Source organism: Salvelinus fontinalis, chromosome 36 (assembly GCF_029448725.1).
Source record: "Salvelinus fontinalis isolate EN_2023a chromosome 36, ASM2944872v1, whole genome shotgun sequence".
NCBI classification, from domain to species: domain Eukaryota; kingdom Metazoa; phylum Chordata; class Actinopteri; order Salmoniformes; family Salmonidae; genus Salvelinus; species Salvelinus fontinalis.
Window position 1 is genome coordinate 16,272,435 of NC_074700.1, and position 21,258 is coordinate 16,293,692.

Genomic DNA, 21,258 nt, shown 5'->3' on the forward strand with positions numbered 1-21,258 from the left:
TACATTAAAATATGTACTATTTTATATCAAATTATTTTTATATCAAATAATGATATCAACATAAGACGAATATACAGCATGAAACACAAAGAACCTGAGGTTAATTTTGTATCTGTTGTTCTCTGTTATGCATAATTCATGTAGCACACAAATGTCCCTCTCTCAGACGGAGTGTCGAGCTGTAGCGGTGACCTACGCTGGAGCAGAAGGGTGTGTGTCTATGTGACCTTACATTGGTGAGAACCCCGTCCCCCCTCTCGTTGACACAGCCCTGCAGGCTGAAGGTGAGGTCATGGCAGCTGACGGCGATGCGTCGGCCGAAACGCTCCTCAAACGGCTTCACGTCAGGCTCTATACCCGAGAAGTCCAACCTCTGGAGGGGAGGGGAGGAAGAAGTGGAGAGGCGGGAGGAGAGAGAGGAGAGGAGGATGTGGAGGGGAAGGAGGAGAGGGAGGTCAGGAAAAAAGATTAAGGAGGGAATGTTGGTTAGCTTCTGGCATCCATCGTCATGGAAACACATCCAATGTACATACACAGACATTCTCTAATTGAGACGTTCACTTGATGCCAGTGAAGCCAGCAGGGCCCTGGGACTGCCCAGACAGACATGACATGTTGTTCATCTACAGGTATACACATCTATACTCATCATACCATAGGTCTGCTTTAATAGACTCAAACATTAAATCAAATCAAATTTTATTGTTCACATACACGTGTTTAGCAGATATTATTGTGGGTGTAGCGAAATGCTTGCGTTTCTAGCTCCAACAGTGCAGCAATATCTAACAATTTCACACAATACATACAAACCTAAGTAAAGGAATTAAGAATATATAAATATTTGGGCAAGCAATGTCAGAGCGGCATAGACTAAGATACAGTAGAATAGAATACAGTATATACATGATGAGTAATGCAAAATATGTAAAAATTATTAAAGTGACTAGTATTCCTTTATTAAAGTGGTGATTTCAAATCTATGCCTATAGGCAGCAGCCTCTAATATGCTAGTGATGGCTATTTAACAGTCTGATAGCCATGAGATCAAAGCTGTTTTTCAGTCTCTCGGTCCCAGCTTTGATGGACCTGTACTGACATCACCTTCTAGATGATAGCGGGGTGAACAGTCCGTGGCTCGGGTGGTTGTTGTCCTTGATGATCTTTTTGGCCTTCCTGTGACATCGGGTGCTGTAGGTGTCCTGGAGGGCAGGTAGTTTGCCCCCAGTGATGCGTTGGGCAGACGGCACCACCCTCTGGAGTGCCCTGCGGATGCGGGCGGTGCAGTTGCCGTACCAGGGGGTGATTACAGCCCAACAGGATGCTCTCAATTATGCACTGGTAAAAGTTTGTGAGGGTTTTAGGTGCCAAGCCAAATTTCTTCAGTCTCCTGAAATTGAAGCCTTCTTCACCACACTGTCTGTGTGGGTGGACCATTTCAGTTTGTCAGTGATGTGTACGCCGAGGAACTTGAAGCTTTCCACCTTCTCCACTGCAGTCCCATCGATGTGGATAGGGGGGTGCCATCCTCTGCTGTTTCCTAAAGTCCACGATCAACTCCTTTGTTTTGTTGACGTTGAGTGAGAGGTTATTTTCCTGGCACCGCACTCCCAATGCCCTCACCTCCTCCCTGTAGTTTGTCTCGTCATTGTTGGTAATCAGACCTACTACTGTTGCGTCATCTGCAAATTTGATGATTGAGTTGGAGGCGTGCTTTGCCACACATGGGTGAACAGGGAGTACAGGAGGGGGCTTTGCACGCACCCTTGCGGGGCCCTTGTGTTGAGGATCAGCGAAGTAGAGGTGTTGTTTCCTACCTTCACCACCTGGGGGTGGCCCGTCAGGAAGTCCATGACCCAGTTGCACAGGGCGGGGTTCAGACCCAGGGCCTCAAACTTAATGATGAGCTTGGAGGGTACTATGGTGTTGAATGCTGAGCTAAAGTCAATGAACATCATTCTTACATAGGTATTTCTCTTGTCCAGATGGGATAGGGCAGTGTGCAGTGTGATGGCGATTGCATCGTCTGTGGATCTATTGGGAAGGTAAGAACATTGAAGTGGGTCTAGGGTGTCAGGTAAGGTAGAGGTGATATGATCCTTGACTAGTCTCTCAAAGCACTTCATGATGACAGAAGTGAGTGATATGGAGGGATAGTCATTTAGTTCAGTTACCTTTGCACTCTTGGGTACAGGAACAACGGTGGCCATCTGAAGCATGTGGGGACAGCAGACTGGGATAGGGAGAGATTGAATACAGTGTCCATAAATGTCCATAAACACTCCAGCCAGCTGGTCTGCGTATGCTCTGAGGACGCGGCTAGGGATGCCGTCTGGGCCGGCAGCCTTGCAAGGGTTAACACACTTAAATGTCTTACTCACGTCGGCCACAGAGAAGGAGAGGGCTCTCAGTCCTTGGTAGCGGGCCGCATCGTATCCTCAAAGCGGGCGACATTTCGCTTGTTATATACTGACATTTCGCTTGTTTGATTGCCTTGCGGAGGGAATAACTACACTGTTTGTATTCGTCCATATTCCTAGTCACCTTGTCATGGTTAAATGCGGTGGTTCGCCCTTTCAGTTTTGTGAAAATGCTGCTATCTATCCACGGTTTCTGGTTAGGGTAGGTTTTAATAGGCACAGTGGGTACAAGATCTCCTATACACTTCCTGATAGACAAAAAAACTCAGTCACCGTATCAGTATATGTTATTCTCGGAGGCTACCCGTAACATATGCCAGTACGGGTGATCAAAACAGTGTGGATTCCAATTGGTCAGACCAGCGTTGAATAGTCCTTAGGATGGGTACTTCCGGTTTGAGTTTCTGCCTATAGGAAGGGAATATAATCGGAAGCGGTGGGTGTTGTGTGCGCCTCCTGAGTCGGACTAGAAGTCCACTCTGAATATCCCTTCTCTGTCGGTGGTGTTTTGGATCAGCCTCTGGAATCAGTTCAATTGCCCTGGAGGGTACGAACAAAGGAACCGATTCAGGAAAGTCGTATTTCTGGTCGTAATGCTGGTGAGTTACTACGGCTCTGATATCCAAAAGTTCTTCCCGGCTGTATGTAATAACACAAAAAATGTTCTGGGCTAATAATGGAAGAAATAACACATAAAAAAGTTGCCTTGGGGCTAGAAGCACGGCTGCCCTATGTATCGGCGCCAGTCCTATTGGAAATGAATAGAGTAAAACAAACAGTACTAACCTGTGTTTCAGGGTCCAGAGAGAACAGCTTTAGTCTCCCTTCATTCCTGTTGAATTTATTGAGCTGGTCGGTTTCCCTAGCATACTGCAGAGAGACAGAAAGAACATACAAATAACAGCTTCAGGTCACAGCTGAGCTCAACAGAGAACTCTGAGCTCAACAGAGAACTCCGCCATCCCCCCCTCTTGTCCCACATCCCTCTCTCCTTTACTCTCCTCCCAGCCCCAGACAGACAGTAGAGATAACCAGGCCTTCTATGAAGAGGAGAGCTGGGACATCTCAGAGGAGCCAGTTAAAAGCCTCATCATACAGAGATTACAGCTCTCTTTGTTCTCCGTGTGCTGCTCTGGGTTTATAGATACATTAAAGCAGTGAGGTCTCTAGTGGATAAAGATACTGTACTGTTGTTATGTCCAGGGTTACAGGATGTAGGTTACATTAGGGACCTGCTACAGATAAAGGGAGCTTGTAAACTGTGGTTCCCTGATAGTGTAACGGTATCAAAGCTCAGTGAGCGTCACATAAATGACTAGGCATACTATAGCCTATATATGTCAGGTGGAGGTATTGTGTTTCTCTAATTGACTAGAGAATTAATTATCTAGTACACATGCCTTATCAATAATCATTACTGCTTACACATACAGTATTTGAATACAACTATTTAAGAGGGCTTTTCTTTTTTGTCCAAGAGAAACAGGATACAGATGTAGGACCTTAATTTGATCTGTTGCAGGACATTTAAAACGTGTAGTGTATTTGAGGTTTAAAAAGGCTTCTGAAGTCTGTCATTTCCACTTTGACATTTCAGACTTGATTTTCCCTCATGAAAAAACGTATCAACCCCTACAAAAATGTCCATGATTTATAATCCACATTTCCTGCTGCTGCAGGATAGTTGTTCGCTTTCCTGCTGTAGCAAACTAACTCAAATTAAAGATCCTACATCTGTGTGCTCTGAGTCTGAATAACCCTATAAAACCTTTTCCACCATGTACCGGGCTAGGTTCACTACCTTGTATGTAGTAGATGAGGGGTAATACATATTCACTACTACTACAATACAGCACAGCCACTAATGAAACCAGAGGTGAAGAGAGCAATTCAGACTAAAACACACGACCAACACACACCAGACTGAATCTTTTAGCACTGGAGGCTATGTCTTAGTGGAGTGCCAAACATTGATTATTTATCAGGGCCCGCATGCATCAAGCTTCTCAAGAGTAGGAGTGCCAATCTTGGATCATGTCCCCCTTCTTATACGGCAAAACCTGATCCTAGATCAGCCCTTTGTGAATACGGGCCCTGGTGCTTAGTACAAAAATAAGGCAAAAAGGATACATGCATACTGTTAACTTTTTATGCAAGCAGCTATAAGCATAGCTGACAGTAGCCTTACATCACATCTCTACTCTGATAACACTGACCTTTATGAGTTCAGGGTGTAGGCTCCTCCCCAGACTCTCTCCCTTCCCCTGGCTGCTGCTGTCCTCATCTATTTGGGCGAGAGAGGTGTTAGTCGAAAGGAGTACTTACCATATAGCGTAGTGTATGATTCGGATGAGTATAATGACATCTGATATTAGTGGAAATTCTGTGATATCTGATACTCCTAGAGTTATGTACTTGGCTATTCCGCAACTGCACAAAAAACTTGGATGAGTGTACTTTATGTTCCACTCTTCCAACTTGAGCGATGTCCTAATGAGCTGAGGGAGGCATTTCCTTTTAAATGCAGCTTTTCTTACTAACTCTGCTGTCTTTCTGACTCCCTTCACTGTGTTGCAGGGGAAACTGGAGAGTAGCCAGGCTGAATCCCACAGCTTTCTGCTGTACAAGCCTTCCAGATCTCTCTGCATTTCAGGGGCATATGAGAACATAATGTTTTCAAAAGGACAATTTCCTAATTGGAAAATACATTCCCCCAACTGTGAAATTCCTCCAACGCACTTCCACACACACACACAGCCGCATAATGTTGGCATTCCTCCACTAATGTAACAGCCGTAATACGCTGAGTTCAATAGTTCACAATAACTTCTTTCTATGTCAACAAACGATTCCAAAGAATTGTGAAAGGGGAACTGAATTTGAGTCAGATCAAATTACTGGAGAACCAAAGTGAAACAGTGCTGCGTTCTGGTACCAACTGTGTATCATCCTGTAACTGACTGTTAACGTTTTTCAGTGTGTTTACAGGTCAGTAGCAGGGATTTGAATCTCTTAGAGATTACTGCGTTGAAAGACAGGTGAAACTTTGCTATGAGAATAATGACAGGAGTGGAGTAGCTAAATAACATGTCTGTTTGTAATGCAAGTGTGTAGGAGTAGGAGAGTACAGCATACACTGTATGTATATCAGAGTGTGTATGTGTATTATAAGTATATGTGTGTGTGTCCAGTCCAGTCCCCTCCCTCCTCACCCAGGGCACAGTCTAGGCTATCTCCTCCGTTCTTCCGGTCTCCTCCCTCAGTGCTGCTCTGCAGGGCCTGTTTCAGGGTGATCACCCACTCCTCCATCTCCGCCTCGCTGTCCGCAGCCAGGAAGTGGCTGAAGCGCTCCTGCATCTTTAGCTCAAAGCCGTTACGACGTATTTTAGGGCACTGGGGTGAAAATATTGAAGTTTGGTTGTAGGCATCTAAACAAAGTCATCTAAAAACACTCATAGCTCCTAAATACTTTTAACCAATGGAAAGCTTCCTGGCAGCCTCTCCAGTCTACTGTACCACACAGTGCCAACACTCAGAAGTTTCTCTCATTTATTAGGAGAAAAAAATGCAAGCACCCATTTTTTTCTGCCCGGTGACTGGAATGCAGTTCAAAAAATCCAATCAGTTCCTGAAGGATGGCAAAGGTGGAGGAGAGGAATCCTGACCTAACTTTCACGAGTGTTGCGAGAGCTGAAAACGGACTTGTTCATGTGGTCACAGTGGTGGTTTTCCGATCCCAAAGGAGTTCCCTTTTACTGGGATGTTGAAACACAAAACCAGCAGAATTCCTTCCAGTTATGAGTTATACATACTGTAGCTTTCCTGAGCCAGCATTTTTCCACTGTTGTTCCAGCACTGTGTTCCAGCATTAAAAATAGCTAAATATTTCATGCTTTTTGGGGATCCCTCTTTCTCAGAATCAGGCTTGTAACACAACAATAGTTGCTGAGTGTGCTGCTGTCGTCTTTGCCTCTTTAGAGACCAGAGATGACCTATTCAATGTATTAGCATAGAATTATATATTTGACTATCACAGACGTCCTTTTATGGCTGGCAGGAATAAAGGAAGTCTAGCGTCTAGGACAGGCAAGACAATTTATCTAGATGTGTTGGTCTACACAAGGCCCAGAGAACATGATGTGCCTCTGTAAGCAAATGGTCAATCTACAGATGTAGGATCTTAATTTGATCACTCATTTGTTGCTGAGATTGTGCAAACTTGTTCTGTATTTGAGTTTTACATTTCAGACTTAATTTACCCTCATGAATAAAATGGATCAACCCCTAGAAAAATGTATTATAATCCACATAATAATTCACTTTCCTGTCACTGCAGGATTATTTTCCTGCTGTAGCAAACTGGCTCAAATGAAGATCCTACATCTGTATAAAGCCCTGAGTCAGGGTGTACTTCTACAATAACATTTTCAAACTATCTATTCCGATAACATTAGGAGCAAGCGACAACACAAAAACACAGAACAGCAGATACACTTCATGGTATTGGTAATGTCCAGATGGGATAATGACCTGAATGACATCTATACAGGAGTCCAAGTAGATGGACCCTTTGGTGTCCTTGCACTTCTTCTCATCCTTGTAGGAGTTGAGGATGTAGGAGCCGTCCGGCAGCTGGGACAAGTAGAAATACCTCCTCTTAAACACCTGAGGGCCAGAGGTAGAGAGGTTCAATTCAAAAATCAATCCAATAGCAACGCCGTCTTTAGCCTCTCTCATATCTGCTGTATAGGCTGGTGCTGAACGATGCGTGTGTACAGAGGTAGAGGAGGCTGGTTATTAAATCTATTGTTGTGGCATTGCGTAGAGATATCTTTTTGTATTAGCTCAATCAGGTACTGTATGTTAGTCTTGAACAAGAGCCTCCACAGTACCGCAGTTGGTCGCCAGTTGTGTACAATCCACAGTGATGAGGAAGTGTTGTGTATATTAGTAGTTGGGCTGATCAATTATAGTGCAGATATGTTGTGTATATTAGTAGTTGGGCTGATCAATTATAGTGCAGATATGTTGTGTATATTAGTAGATGGGATGATCTATCCTAGTAAATCTGTTGTGTTGAGGAAGTGTTGTGTATATTAGTAGATGGGATGATCTATCCTAGTAAATCTGTTGTGTTGAGGAAGTGTTGTGTATATAGCATAGACATGACATCCGTCAAAACACCTCAAAACAAGACACGGTATCAATAACAAGACACAACAAGCTGAAACGTTGCCACCTATGATTCCCCACATGGCAGCTTCTTGTCATTGCTGCTAGCTATCTGACCGTTCAGAATCATAACGCACGTCCTCCGGCCACATCGCGCATCATTCTCCTGATGTTGTCAGCCAACCCGTCTATAGGCAGTAGACAAGGCTGATGGGTGAGCTGTTCTGACTCACCCTCATGGAGACAGACAGGCTGCTGTTGATGTTGGCTTTCTGCAGCCAGCCCTGCTTCATGATACCCCCTCTCTGAGAGCACAGAGAGGACGAGTCCTGGCACACACACACAGGAAGGGTTAATATTGATGATGAGCGTGGATATATCTATAGGCTAACACAGACACATATGCAAACACACAGACGCACAACGCACACAGAAATAATAACCACACATTCACAAACAAACGTACCTGTGTCAGTCAGTCAAATAGACACACACAATGCTCACCCAATTCATAGAGAAAGATATGGCTTGGGAGTCATTTAACCCATTAAACCCCAACCATTTAACCCCCACCATCACAGTTCAACCACTCATCTCATCTGCAGAGAGAATACCCATGGGACCGTTCATCACAACACTAATATCCATCACGAGGAGGAGGACATGGCAACTCAATGAACATAGTCACAGCAAAGACGTATCCCATCCCACAGCACAGGACATTCTGACTATGACTGGGCAAATAAATAACCTAATTCACTTACTTCTGCTGGGAAATACAGAGAAATTCATACAGAGAAATCCCATAGCTATCACACACACACACAGCTCAGTTAACAGGTGTGTGTGTGTGTGCGCGCATGTGTGTCCTAGCTCTAATCACATTGAAGTGGTACTCTGTCCTCTGCGCTCGTCCGATCGTACATATGCCTCGCTCCAGCGCCGTCCTGTAATCCAATTGGCTGGGTTCTCTGCTCTCCACCCTCATCACCCCCCCACCCCTCCCTCACTCTGAGTGTTCCTCTGAGACCCCCCTCCACCGCTCACCAATCTCCCAGATTGCATTATCATTGATTAATTCTTATGGTCATTGCTCTCCTCTCGCTTTCCCTCCCTCCCTCTCTCTCTACCACCCTCTATCTCGGTCTCTCTACACCACCCTCCATCTCAGTCTCTCTCTCTACCGCCCTCCATCGCTATACACCACCCTCTAGCTCTCTCTCTCTCTCTCCCTCTTTCGTGGTTATAGAAGCCTGCACGCTGAGACAAAAGGAATAGACTACATATAGACATATACTGTATCGCTACCAGCAATACACCATGGCTGCTCCCTCCCTCTGAGACGAGTCAACAGCCTGTGTTGTTACATGACTTAGTGTCCTATGAAGGACACTAAGTCATGTAACATTAGCCAGCCTCTTTTAGTGCTGCCTGGACTGAGCCTCTGCTATGCTCAATTTCTCCCTCTCTCTTGAGTACTGGGGCTGTATCCAAACGGCAGCCAATTTCCCTGCATGCTGCACTACCCCATAGAGCTCTGGTCAAAAGTAATGCACTATATAGGGAATAGGGTGTCGTCACAGACATAGCCCTGGAATGATTCAGTGCTAGCCTCGGCTCCGTGCTCTCTGCTCCCTCCATCAGAGGACCATGGCTGGCAGCCATTTATTTTCCTTCAATTACAAACCTTTTTAATGCCAAGATTATTCACATCCGGCTGGGCCGTTGAGAGGTGGGGATTGGGTGTTTTGGGGGGGGAGAGCAATTTATAGAGGAGACGAGCTCTGGTTTCTAAGTCCAGCGAGGTCTGGATCTGGTCCCAGATCTGTTTGTGCCGTCTTGCCTCCTCCTAATGTCACAATGACCATGGAAGTAGGCAAGACCGAGAAACAAAAGAGATCTGGGACCAGGCCATGCTTGTAGACCTTACTACTGGTCACAGCTGTCCTTTCTCACCACAAACCCACATCGTAGTGGCACAGTGGGGGGTTAGGGTTGTCTGGATGTAAGCTACGGTGTCTGTATTGAATTGCTGTTATTTGATGTACTGCATTCTCGTTGTAGGCATATTTTCTTAAATACTTTGGGTGGGGGTTATAGCCAATACAGTATCAAATGGATGAGTTGACTATCAAAGTCCTTCTCTTTATCAAACAATCCTTGGCCCCATTATGTCAAAAGGGTATTTCAAACAGGACCACCACCAAGCCAACAAGGCCAGAAGGCGTGAGTGAACTGACCACACAGAAGACCTTAGGTCAATACTAGACCACTCAACATCATCTGATAATCAATGTCTCTCTCTCTCTCTCTCTCTCACACACTCTCACACACACACACACACACACACACACACACACACACACACACAAAGAGAGAGATCAACTCCCACTCACCTCATCTTTAGCGTCTTCATCGATCTCAAACACGTGAGCTGGAAGCTTGTCTGTCTTCAGGCCTTTACTGTCAAAACAAGAGTGAGATGTGTGAGAAAGGGTGATTGTATTCCTGGGTTTCTGACAACACAGACTCAATACATCAACTCTTTCCTACTGTATCTCGCTTCTGGTCATTTCCATATCGTGTCTTTGTACAGTATCAAAAGACAGTCCATATCCTCAACGGACCAACAGCTAGTCCATATCCTCAACGGATCAACAGCTAGTCCATATCCTCAACGGACCAACAGCCAGTCTATATCCTCAACGGACCAACAGCCAGTCTATATCCTCAACGGACCAACAGCCAGTCTATATCCTCAACGGACCAACAGCCAGTCTATATCCTCAACGGACCAACAGCCAGTCCATATCCTCAACGGACCAACAGCCAGTCTATATCCTCAACGGACCAACAGCCAGTCCATATCCTCAACGGATCAACAGCCAGTCCATATCCTCAACGGACCAACAGCCAGTCCATATCCTCAACGGACCAACAGCCAGTCCATATCCTCAACGGACCAACAGCCAGTCCATATCCTCAACGGACCAACAGCCAGTCCATATCCTCAACGGACCAACAGCCAGTCCGTATCCTCAACGGACCAACAGCCAGTCCATATCCTCAACGGACCAACAGCTAGTCCATATCCTCAACGGACCAACAGCTAGTCTATATCCTCAACGGACCAACAGCTAGTCTATATCCTCAACGGACCAACAGCCAGTCCATATCCTCAACGGACCAACAGCTAGTCTATATCCTCAACGGACCAACAGCCAGTCTATATCCTCAACGGACCAACAGCTAGTCTATATCCTCAACGGACCAACAGCCAGTCTATATCCTCAACGGACCAACAGCCAGTCTATATCCTCAACGGACCAACAGCCAGTCTATATCCTCAACGGACCAACAGCCAGTCCATATCCTCAACGGACCAACAGCTAGTCTATATCCTCAACGGACCAACAGCCAGTCTATATCCTCAACGGACCAACAGCTAGTCTATATCCTCAACGGACCAACAGCTAGTCTATATCCTCAACGGACCAACAGCCAGTCTATATCCTCAACGGACCAACAGCCAGTCTATATCCTCAACGGACCAACAGCCAGTCCATATCCTCAACGGACCAACAGCTAGTCTATATCCTCAACGGACCAACAGCCGGTCCATATCCTCAACGGACCAACAGCCGGTCCATATCCTCAACGGACCAACAGCCGGTCTATATCCTCAACGGACCAACAGCCGGTCTATATCCTCAACGGACCAACAGCCGGTCTATATCCTCAACGGACCAACAGCCAGTCCATATCCTCAACGGACCAACAGCCAGTCCATATCCTCAACGGACCAACAGCCAGTCCATATCCTCAACGGACCAACAGCCAGTCCATATCCTCAACGGACCAACAGCCAGTCCATATCCTCAACGGACCAACAGCCAGTCCATATCCTCAACGGACCAACAGCCAGTCCATATCCTCAACGGACCAACAGCCAGTCCATATCCTCAACGGACCAACAGCCAGTCTATATCCTCAACGGACCAACAGCCAGTCCATATCCTCAACGGACCAACAGCCAGTCTATATCCTCAACGGACCAACAGCTAGTCTATATCCTCAACGGACCAACAGCCAGTCCATATCCTCAACGGACCAACAGCCAGTCCATATCCTCAACGGATCAACAGCTAGTCCATATCCTCAACGGACCAACAGCCAGTCCATATCCTCAACGGACCAACAGCCAGTCTATATCCTCAACGGACCAACAGTCCATATCCTCAACGGACCAACAGCCAGTCTATATCCTCAACGGACCAACAGCCAGTCCATATCCTCAACGGACCAACAGCCAGTCTATATCCTCAACGGACCAACAGCCAGTCCATATCTTCAACGGACCAATAGCTAGTCTATATCCTCAACGGACCAACAGCCAGTCTATATCCTCAACGGACCAACAGCCAGTCCATATCCTCAACGGACCAACAGCCAGTCCATATCCTCAACGGACCAACAGCCATTCTATATCCTCAACGGATCAACAGCCAGTCCATATCCTCAACGGACCAACAGCCAGTCTATATCCTCAACGGACCAACAGCCAGTCCATATCCTCAACGGACCAACAGCTAGTCCATATCCTCAACGGACCAACAGCCAGTCCATATCCTCAACGGACCAACAGCCAGTCCATATCCTCAACGGACCAACAGCTAGTCTATATCCTCAACGGACCAACAGCTAGTCCATATCCTCAACGGACCAACAGCTAGTCCATATCCTCAACGGATCAACAGCTAGTCCATATCCTCAACGGATCAACAGCTAGTCCATATCCTCAACGGACCAACAGCTAGTCTATATATATAACATTTTTTTATCTAAATAGTTAAACAAGTGAGACATTTTTGTTGTTGTTGAGTTTGCTGTATTTACTATCATCCTAAATTAAGACATTTAGATATTTTGTCATAATTCATTCATGTATATTATACTACTTTCCATGACTACATCGAATTGGGGGGGGGGAAATCACACATCATTTTGACCTCAGATTGGTGATGTTAGTATAAAAGTTTATAGTCAACACGATGACACAAGATCAATTGCTTAAAACAGATCAATATTGTTGGTTTTGTACGGTTGATTTTGTCATACGCGCTGGGGTCGCAGGACATAGAACGCAGCCATGCAGTTTCTTTCTCAAATGGCACTGATAATTCGGGGTGGTCTCGCTATAAACGTCGCTGGCCACACAACAATACACTATCATTTAAATAGCAGCCAACCGTTGTCACTTTTCAAGTTAACAGAAAAAGTTGTTTGTTACCTTTTCCATGATGGCAGCCTCCCAAAATCAACATTCAAAATATAGATAGAAGCCTTTTATAAGATCTTAACTAACCAACCATGGAAACTTGGAATAACCTATACATGTGGCCTTGGAATAGTGTTAGTTTAAACAGCACTACACCCCAATCGTTTTCCCCCGTTATCAAGAAAAGTGTTGCGTTACAATTACCATGTTGGCGGACCACTTTCTACTCAAAATGCAACACTACAAAATGTACAAAATTGTCCTCTAACTAGTGATGTACACATTATTCCCAGATTCCATGTGGTTTTTGAGCGGTGTTAGTTTTAAAAAGACGTGCAACCTCATCTCCCCCCTCTCGGGCAATTCATTTCAATGTGATAATCGTTTAGTGATTGACAAAACAGTTTTAAGTTTCTTTCTGCTTTGGTGACCCCCGTATCAAAGCGCAACATTCCAAAATGTAGCTAGCTGTCTTCTGCAGGTTGACCTCTATTCAGTGATGTGAAAAGATCTCCAGTTTCCATGTGGTTTTTGAGTTGTGGCAGTTTCAATGCTGTAATGTTTGTAATATGCTGTAAACCTGCTCGCACCAATCCCATGTAATTACAGTAAAATACTCCCCTCGACAAATCTCATCCATTCATTCCGATTATAGTAGCATTTACGTTTTTACAACATAATACAGTCAACTTTACGGTATTGTACTGTGTGTCATTATACAGTACTTGCTTTGATACCGTATTTATATAACAGCAGGTATACTGTAATATGAAATACAGAATTTCACTTGCCACCAAGCTGCCTGTAAGCTACCGTCAAATTCACAGTAACTCCTTTATCTTCAATGTATCAAAAGCTAGGTCTACGGTATATCGTCAACACATCTACTTCTTTCTTCAGGTCTTCCACATGGTCAGTCCTATGCCGTTTCTTTCTATCAGTGGCTTCTTTCTATTCCTGATATACAGCACCTTGTAAGCATGTTTCTACTGATGGCTTTCTATTAAAGACTTACCTTGGGAGCATGCGGAAATCACCAGAGTAGGCTTCATATTTGTAGTTTATGACGTGCCAGTCCATGTTGTACGTCTTGATGCACTGCCCAACAGGTCAACATTAGAGTTCAACACCAGGGAAGCAGGTAAATAGAGAGTGCACATAGTGACAGAAAAGGTGATCTAACTTCAGGTTACCATATATCCTTGTCAAGTCTATAGGCATGTGTTGTGTACTAGTGTAGACTGAATGAGTACCTCTTTGGCAAACAGCCTCTTGGCGTCCCTTTCTGCATTCTGGGGCACTGAGGGAACCACGGTCCTCCTCTGACGAGAGATCTGAGACTCCTAGAAAGAGAAAGAGAGACAGCGTGAGAGAGATGATGGAGAACAGTCTCTTAGAATGGGAAAAGTCATGCTGCTTCATGATTTCTGAGCAGAACTACATGTTTGAAAGTGTCCCAATAATCTGTATTTGAATGAGTCCCAATAATGTCTGTGAATGAGTTTGGTTAGACTGGATTGGACTACTGTAGTTTGTTCGCTTTGTTTTCAGCAATAAATACATTGGTTTTGCAGGGGGAAGCAAGGCTGTGTGTTAGGACTTGAAGTAGTAATTTAAAGGGAAATATTAATTATAGAAAGGGAAATCTATAAAAATGCCCATCATGAGCCACTTCTTCTAGAATTTGCTGATGTTGCGGTTTTAAACTAATCACCATTTCTGCAGTTTTTCCTCATATTCATACCACAGGTTCCATTGCAGTAACAACTATGTTTCCAAAACGCTATATTCACCAGAAATTATTGCTTATGGGCACCTTAATGTGGGGTTAAAATATTACTGTTCTTAGATTTTGAATGTGTATGAAAATGTGTTTTTATGTTTTTGATATGTGGTTGTCTCACCTAGCTATCTAAAGGTGAATGCACTAACTTTAACTCTGGACAAGTTCATCTAATCATTTTTTTTTTTTTTTAAATGTAAATGTTTTATTTACATACAGCTCTCATATTACTGTATTGAATAATTATAAAATTAAATATTGATGTCACAAATGTATCATTTGTAAATTTCTTTATAAAAATTAAGTATAGTTATTTGTTACATTTGATGGTGTAAAACCTAGCAATACTACTTTTCTCTCTGAGAGTGAAGTGGATACTGTATATAGCAGAAACATTATTATTTTTCTCTGAAATGAAACCATCAAGTGATAGATTTGAAACAAATACATGTCTGTCATTGAACAACCCCATGCCATGATTAGATTGTGTTTTTTCCCACTATATCTTTCATAATTTCTTTGAAAAATAAAAGCTAATTTACCAACATTTCTGAAAATTGATATATATCGTTTTGGAATGAAACTCTTCAAATGTGGGTCTGGTATCCAGTGTCTCTAGAAGCATATTTGAAAGAGTGTGTCACTTGTATAAATGTTCTCTAATAAAACATTTGTGGGAATTTTAACAAACAAAGCAAGCAGTGTTTCTTCCCAGTGCTGCAACACCCTATTTAGCGCTACATGTGCCCTTTTCCATGTGTGTGTGTGTGCGCGCGTGTGTACCGAGACGTCATCGACAGGACACAGCAGGAGGTCTCGCTGAGGGTCACTGTGGATTTGGGCTTTCCTCTGGAACACCACGTTCTCATAGTCCAAAGGCTCAATTACCTTAGGCTGCTCCTGTAGGCGCACAGACAGATGTAGGATCTTAATTTAATCACCCTGTTGCAGGGGAAATTTCTAACTTGGAGAGTATTTGAGGTTTAAAAAGGCTTCTGAAGTTTGTAATTTGCATTTTGTAATTTCAGATGTGACTTTCTCCAACGGAAAATTAAATGAATTAGAATCCATATATCCTGTTGCTGCAGGATTATTTTCCTGCTGTAGCAAACTGGCTCAAATTAAGATCCTACATCTGTAGTCAAGTTATCAAGAGACACGAAGATAATGTACACACACCCTCACCCACTCCTTCACACAGGGGAGAAACATTGAAATAAGCTGCTCCAGAAATAAATAGACAGCTCTGCGAGTCAAAGACACAGAGGTTACCATATACATTCAGACAGACACAGATTCAGGGTTCCCACTAGCTACAAGGTTGGGGGGCAGCTCCTCACTGTCACGGTCAGAATCGGATTCCTGACTTTCATACTCAGACTCATTGTCAGAATTTTATAAAAACTCCAGAATTTCCGCATTTGTGAGTTGTCTCCTTTTGAAAGACATTGCTAATGCTACAGCTCAGCTCACTAGCTACATACATAAACAACACCACTGAATCTCTTAGATTGGGAGTGTGATGTTACGTGGTTTTAGGCTGGGTTTCTGTACAGCACTTTGAGATATCAGCTGATGTAAGAAAGGCTATATAAAGAAATTTGATTTGATTTGATTGACTGCCGGCATGCGTCACTTGTATCATTAAATCACTATCAGAAAATGTTTGGTGTGGTAATTATTTATATATTTACTGTTTTATTCACATGTTTTCAAGTACTGGTGACAAAACATGCATTCCGATTCTTGCATAGACAGTAATGAACACATTGCGTGTAAAATACTTTTTTGAAGTATGTACTGATTATGATAAGCTAAGCTAATTCCAGCTATGTGTGGAGCCATGTTTGTTGACATACAATGCATTCTGGGTTTCAGACCTTCTGGAAGTGAATGGTGGGATGTGAACGATGGTAGACGACCAAACGCATCTGGTCTCCTCTTATTATCTTTGGTTTCTGTGAAAAAACAAACATGGTGGAGCGCAGAAACTACCCATCGTCGGATAACTTTCAATTTCTAGAACGTGTTTTACTCAATTATTTCGATCCATGGTGAGCTCTCCCGTTATGTGATTAATTATAAATAGTAATTGCTATTAGCTAATTCCTAATGTAGTTTCTGTCAGTCGAGAGTTATAATAATATGACCACTTGTGTTATGTCAATCTTTCCTCAGTTAGCGCTAGGACAAATGTAGCCTACATTTTCCTGTTTGGATGATTGTGTTATGCAGTAGCTACTTCTGTGAATGTCTGAAAATTGCATCCAAAAATAAAACTGCTCACATTCTGGACATAACTTTGTAAGGACTGTGTTTGTGCAAAATGTTTCTGAAAAAACAATGTGGCCAGCTCAAATGCTGATTCTTGCGTCAATTGAAAATGGAAGTTCTAAATCAGCGTTCTAACCACACCGGTTTGATTGTACGCTACAGGGAACACTGTAGAATGATCACACCCATGTGTTGGTACGTGTGAAAAGGTTAAGACATGAAGGTCAGCCAATACTGAAAATGTCAAGAACTTTGAAAGTTTCTTCAAGTGCAGTCACAAAAACCATCAAGCGCTATGATGAAACTGGCTCTCATGACGACCGCCACAGGAATGGAAGACCCAGAGTTACCTCTGCTGCAAAGGATATGTTCATTAGAGTTACCAGCCTCAGAAATTGCAGCCAAAATAAATGTTTTACAGAGTTCAAGTAACAGACATCTCAACATCAACTGTTCAGAGAAGATTGTGTGAATCAGGCCTTCATGGTCAAATTGCTGCAAAGACAACTACTAAAGGACACCAATAAGAAGAGGCTTGCTTGGGCCAAGAAACACGAGCAATGGACATTAGACCAGTGGAAACCTCTTCTTTGGTCTGATGAGTCCAAATGTGAGACTTTTGGTTCCAACTGCCATGTCTTTGTGAGACGCAGAGTAGGTGAACGGATGATCTACGCATGTGTAGTTCCCACCGTGAAGCATGGAGGAGGAGGCGTGCTGGTGTGGGGTTGCTTTGCTGTTGACACGGTCAATTATTTATTTAGAATGCAATGCACACTTATGACATCCCATATGCTTTGCGCTTAGTGGGACTATCATTTGTTTTTCAACAGGACAATGACCCAACACACCTCCACTCTATGTAAGGGCTATTTGACCAAGAAGGAGAGTGATGGAGTGCTGCATCAGATGACCTGGTCTCCACAATCACCCAACCTCAACCCAATTGAGATGGTTTGGGATGAGTTGGACTGCAGAGTGAATGAAAATTAGCCAACAAGTGTTCAGCATATGTGGGAACTCCTTCAAGACTGTTGGAAAAGCATTGCAGGTGAAGCTGGTTGAGAAAATGCCAAGATTGTGCAAAGCTGTCATCAAGGCAAAGGGTGGCTACTTTGAAGAATCTCAAATATAAAATATATTTTGATTTGTTTTACACTTTTTGGTTACTACATGATTCCATATGCTAGTTTTGATTTCTTCACTATCATTCTACAATGTAGAAAATAGTAAAAAATAAAGCAAAACCCTTGAATGAGTAGGTTTGTCTAACAATTTGACTGGTGCTGTACATTCGGACAGACACAGAAACAGAGGCACAAACCCTCACCTGCCCATTCACACAAACAGTATTTTTATGTTTATTGGACCCCAGGAAGAGAGCGAGAGAGAGCTAGAGAGCGACAGTGAGCGAGAGAAAGAAAGAAAGAAAGAAAGAAAGAAAGAAAGAAAGAAAGAAAGAAAGAAAGAGAGAGAAAAGAGGGAAAAACAAATGACAAACATAGAAGGAAAGAACAGAAATATTAGGATGACTGCTGGACTGGAGGAGAGTTTAAAACATATCTTCTTATACCACTGTGAACACAGGGTTTAGTAATCTAGTTCAACAGAATGTCCTTTAGGGGTTGATGTTCAACTCTGGCCCCAGAGGTTGCAATGTTACACGGCCCCCTACAGAGGAGTCCTCTGCAGAAGGGTTAGGCACCGGACAGGGTTTGAAAAATGCCTTATAACCTTTGGGTCTAAGTTCCTGGCTACTGTTTCTCGTTTGACTTTAGGTTGCTTGCTGCAGGGCACAGTACACACACAGTTGTACACGTTGGCTGAGTCCTTCCCTCCCTTGAAGTTCTCCCAATGTCTTTGGTCACTGACGAGTAGCCACTGCAGAATGGGTAGTTCCATAACACAGGCTGCCTCTGCATGAAACTGCCCTATAGCAGGAGTTGTAACTTCATCAGCCATTGAGGAGTGACTCAGTCTGACATGTTACCAAGGCAACACAACCACAAAACAAGGATGGCGGCTCCACCTCCACCACATATCTGCTGTAAAGTCACTACATCCTGTTGAGAGTTTCATAGAGAAGTGGATGATTTCAAATCCTATATTCTGAGGAATTATCAGATAAAATAAGCACTACAAAAACCCACTATACTAGAACTAAGACATGTGAGTCAGTCCGGGACAAAGCAACTCAGGCAAGGAGAAGCAACTAGGCAAAGTCAATCGTTAATTCTAATTATAGTGCAAGACTCAGCAGAAGCTACCGTAATAATTGACTGATAATGGTAATAGGCATATAGGATAAGCCTATTTTGAATAATATGTCATCATCTCTATGTTACAGTAATAAACTCCTGAGCCTCAGGGCAGAGGCAGCCTGTGGTATGGAACTACCCATTCTGCAGTGGCTACTCGTCAGTGACCAAAGACATTGGGAGAACTTCGAGGGAGGGAAGGACTCAGCCAACGTGTACAGCTGTGTGTGTGTGTCCCACCTGGCACTCATTTATAATTCCATTAAAGGCAGCACAGCTGGAGCAGAGGGTCTTTGTACTTCTGTTGAGGGAGTTAGTGAGTGAGTGGAGAGGAGACCAACTAGGTTAACTACTTCCCTTTCAGCTGGTGCACAGTGATTCTCCCTCTCTCTTTCTCACTCCTCCCCTCCCCCACTCATTGTTCTCTGTCACACACACACGGTAAACAACATAGTAGTTTCATAGGCCCCTGTGAAACTAAACCACAGCCTGAGAGAGAGAGAAACACACAAAGGAACAAAGGAAGGGGTTTGGCAATCAATCTGGCCCTGGACACTCCAAACACCATCACCGTACATAAACCGTCACTCCAACATGCCTCAGGGGTCTTTGGCTACAATGTCAGTGAGAGAGAGAGTACTTTCCAGGTGTCTGTCTCTTACGGTTCAGTGGAAAGACAGAGGAGAAGTCTAACTCTAGCAGATGGGAGCTTTAGTACTGGTGTTTATTTGTTCACAAAGACACACAGTCTTGTACAACTAATCTTGTGGGGGGAAACAATTCAGTCCCATCCAAAATACTATTTTCCCTAACCAACCCTAACCTGAAAACCTAACCTTAACCCTAAAACTAACCCTAGCTCCTAACCCTAATTGTAATCCTAACTAATTCTAACCTTAACCCCCTAGAGATAACATTTGACCTTGTGGGGACTAACAAAATGTCCCCAGTTGGTCAACTTTTTGTTCGTTTACTATTCTAGATCAAGTCCCACTCACCTCACCTTTAGCGTCCTCATCGACCTCAACAGTTCCCCATCAATAGTGAACACAGATACTCCCCATGTCCCACATCCCTTGACCTGACTTCAATTTGTATATACAAACTAGTGCTGAGCGATTAGTGCTTTTTGATTTCGGTTTCAGATTATTTGGGTTGAAGGCTGTAACAGCACAGAATAAAACAAAAGTCCCATGATGGTAGTGACTGTCCATTACTGCTTATCACTTATTAACTATCATTTATTCACTTTAATAAAATACTTCAGTTGTTGTATATTACATTTGTTTTATTGATGACTTTATTATTTCATTCCATCTCTATAGAGCTGCTGCCTGTGCTTGTCACGCCCTGATCTGTTTCCCCTGTCCTTGTGCTTGTCACGCCCTGATCTGTTTCCCCTGTCCTTGTGCTTGTCACGCCCTGATCTGTTTCCCCTGTCCTTGTGCTTGTCACGCCCTGATCTGTTTCCCCTGTCCTTGTGCTTGTCACGCCCTGATCTGTTTCCCCTGTCCTTGTGCTTGTCATGCCCTGATCTGTTTCCCCTGTCCTTGTGCTTGTCATGCCCTGATCTGTTTCCCCTGTCCTTGTGCTTGTCATGCCCTGATCTGTTTCCCCTGTCTTTGTGCTTGTCACGCCCTGATCTGTTTCCCCTGTCCTTGTGCTTGCCTCCACCCCACTCCAGGTGTCGCCCATCTTCCCCATTATCCCCTGGGTACTTATACCGGTGTTTTCTGTCTGTCTGTGTGTGCCAGTTCGTTTTGTTCGTTCAAACCTACCAGCGGTTTCCCTTGCCTGTCTTTGCTATAGTCCCAGTTTTCTAGTTTCCTGGTTTTGACATTTCCTGCCTGCCTGTCATCCTGTACCTTTGCCTCTACTCTGGATTACCAACCTCTGCCTGACCTGACCCTGAGCCCGCCTGCTGTTCCGGTGCCTTACACCCTCTCTGGATTATTGACCCCTGCCTTCCTGGACCTGTCGTTTGCCTGCCCCTGTTTAAAGAATAAACTTCTGTTTCTTCAACACTGTCTGCACCTGGGATACCTTAAAATGTGATAATGCTGTCTGACAAAA

General features: G+C 43.9%; 1 protein-coding gene across 9 annotated transcripts in view; it reads right to left on the reverse strand.

The window, feature by feature from the left end:
- Positions 1-21,258, reverse strand: part of LOC129835298 (dedicator of cytokinesis protein 11-like) — a 122,950-nt gene that overhangs the window by 97,259 nt on the left and 4,433 nt on the right. For all 9 annotated transcript variants that reach the window (XM_055900889.1, XM_055900888.1, XM_055900887.1 and 6 more), the window contains exons 2-11: positions 15,437-15,553; positions 14,124-14,213; positions 13,886-13,968; positions 9,989-10,055; positions 7,826-7,921; positions 6,951-7,085; positions 5,633-5,813; positions 4,637-4,704; positions 3,207-3,290; positions 233-373 (exon numbers count right to left, since the gene is read on the reverse strand). In XM_055900889.1, the coding sequence (XP_055756864.1) occupies positions 233-373; positions 3,207-3,290; positions 4,637-4,704; positions 5,633-5,813; positions 6,951-7,085; positions 7,826-7,921; positions 9,989-10,055; positions 13,886-13,968; positions 14,124-14,213; positions 15,437-15,553 (1,062 nt within the window). The remainder of the gene's footprint in view (positions 1-232; positions 374-3,206; positions 3,291-4,636; positions 4,705-5,632; positions 5,814-6,950; positions 7,086-7,825; positions 7,922-9,988; positions 10,056-13,885; positions 13,969-14,123; positions 14,214-15,436; positions 15,554-21,258) is intronic.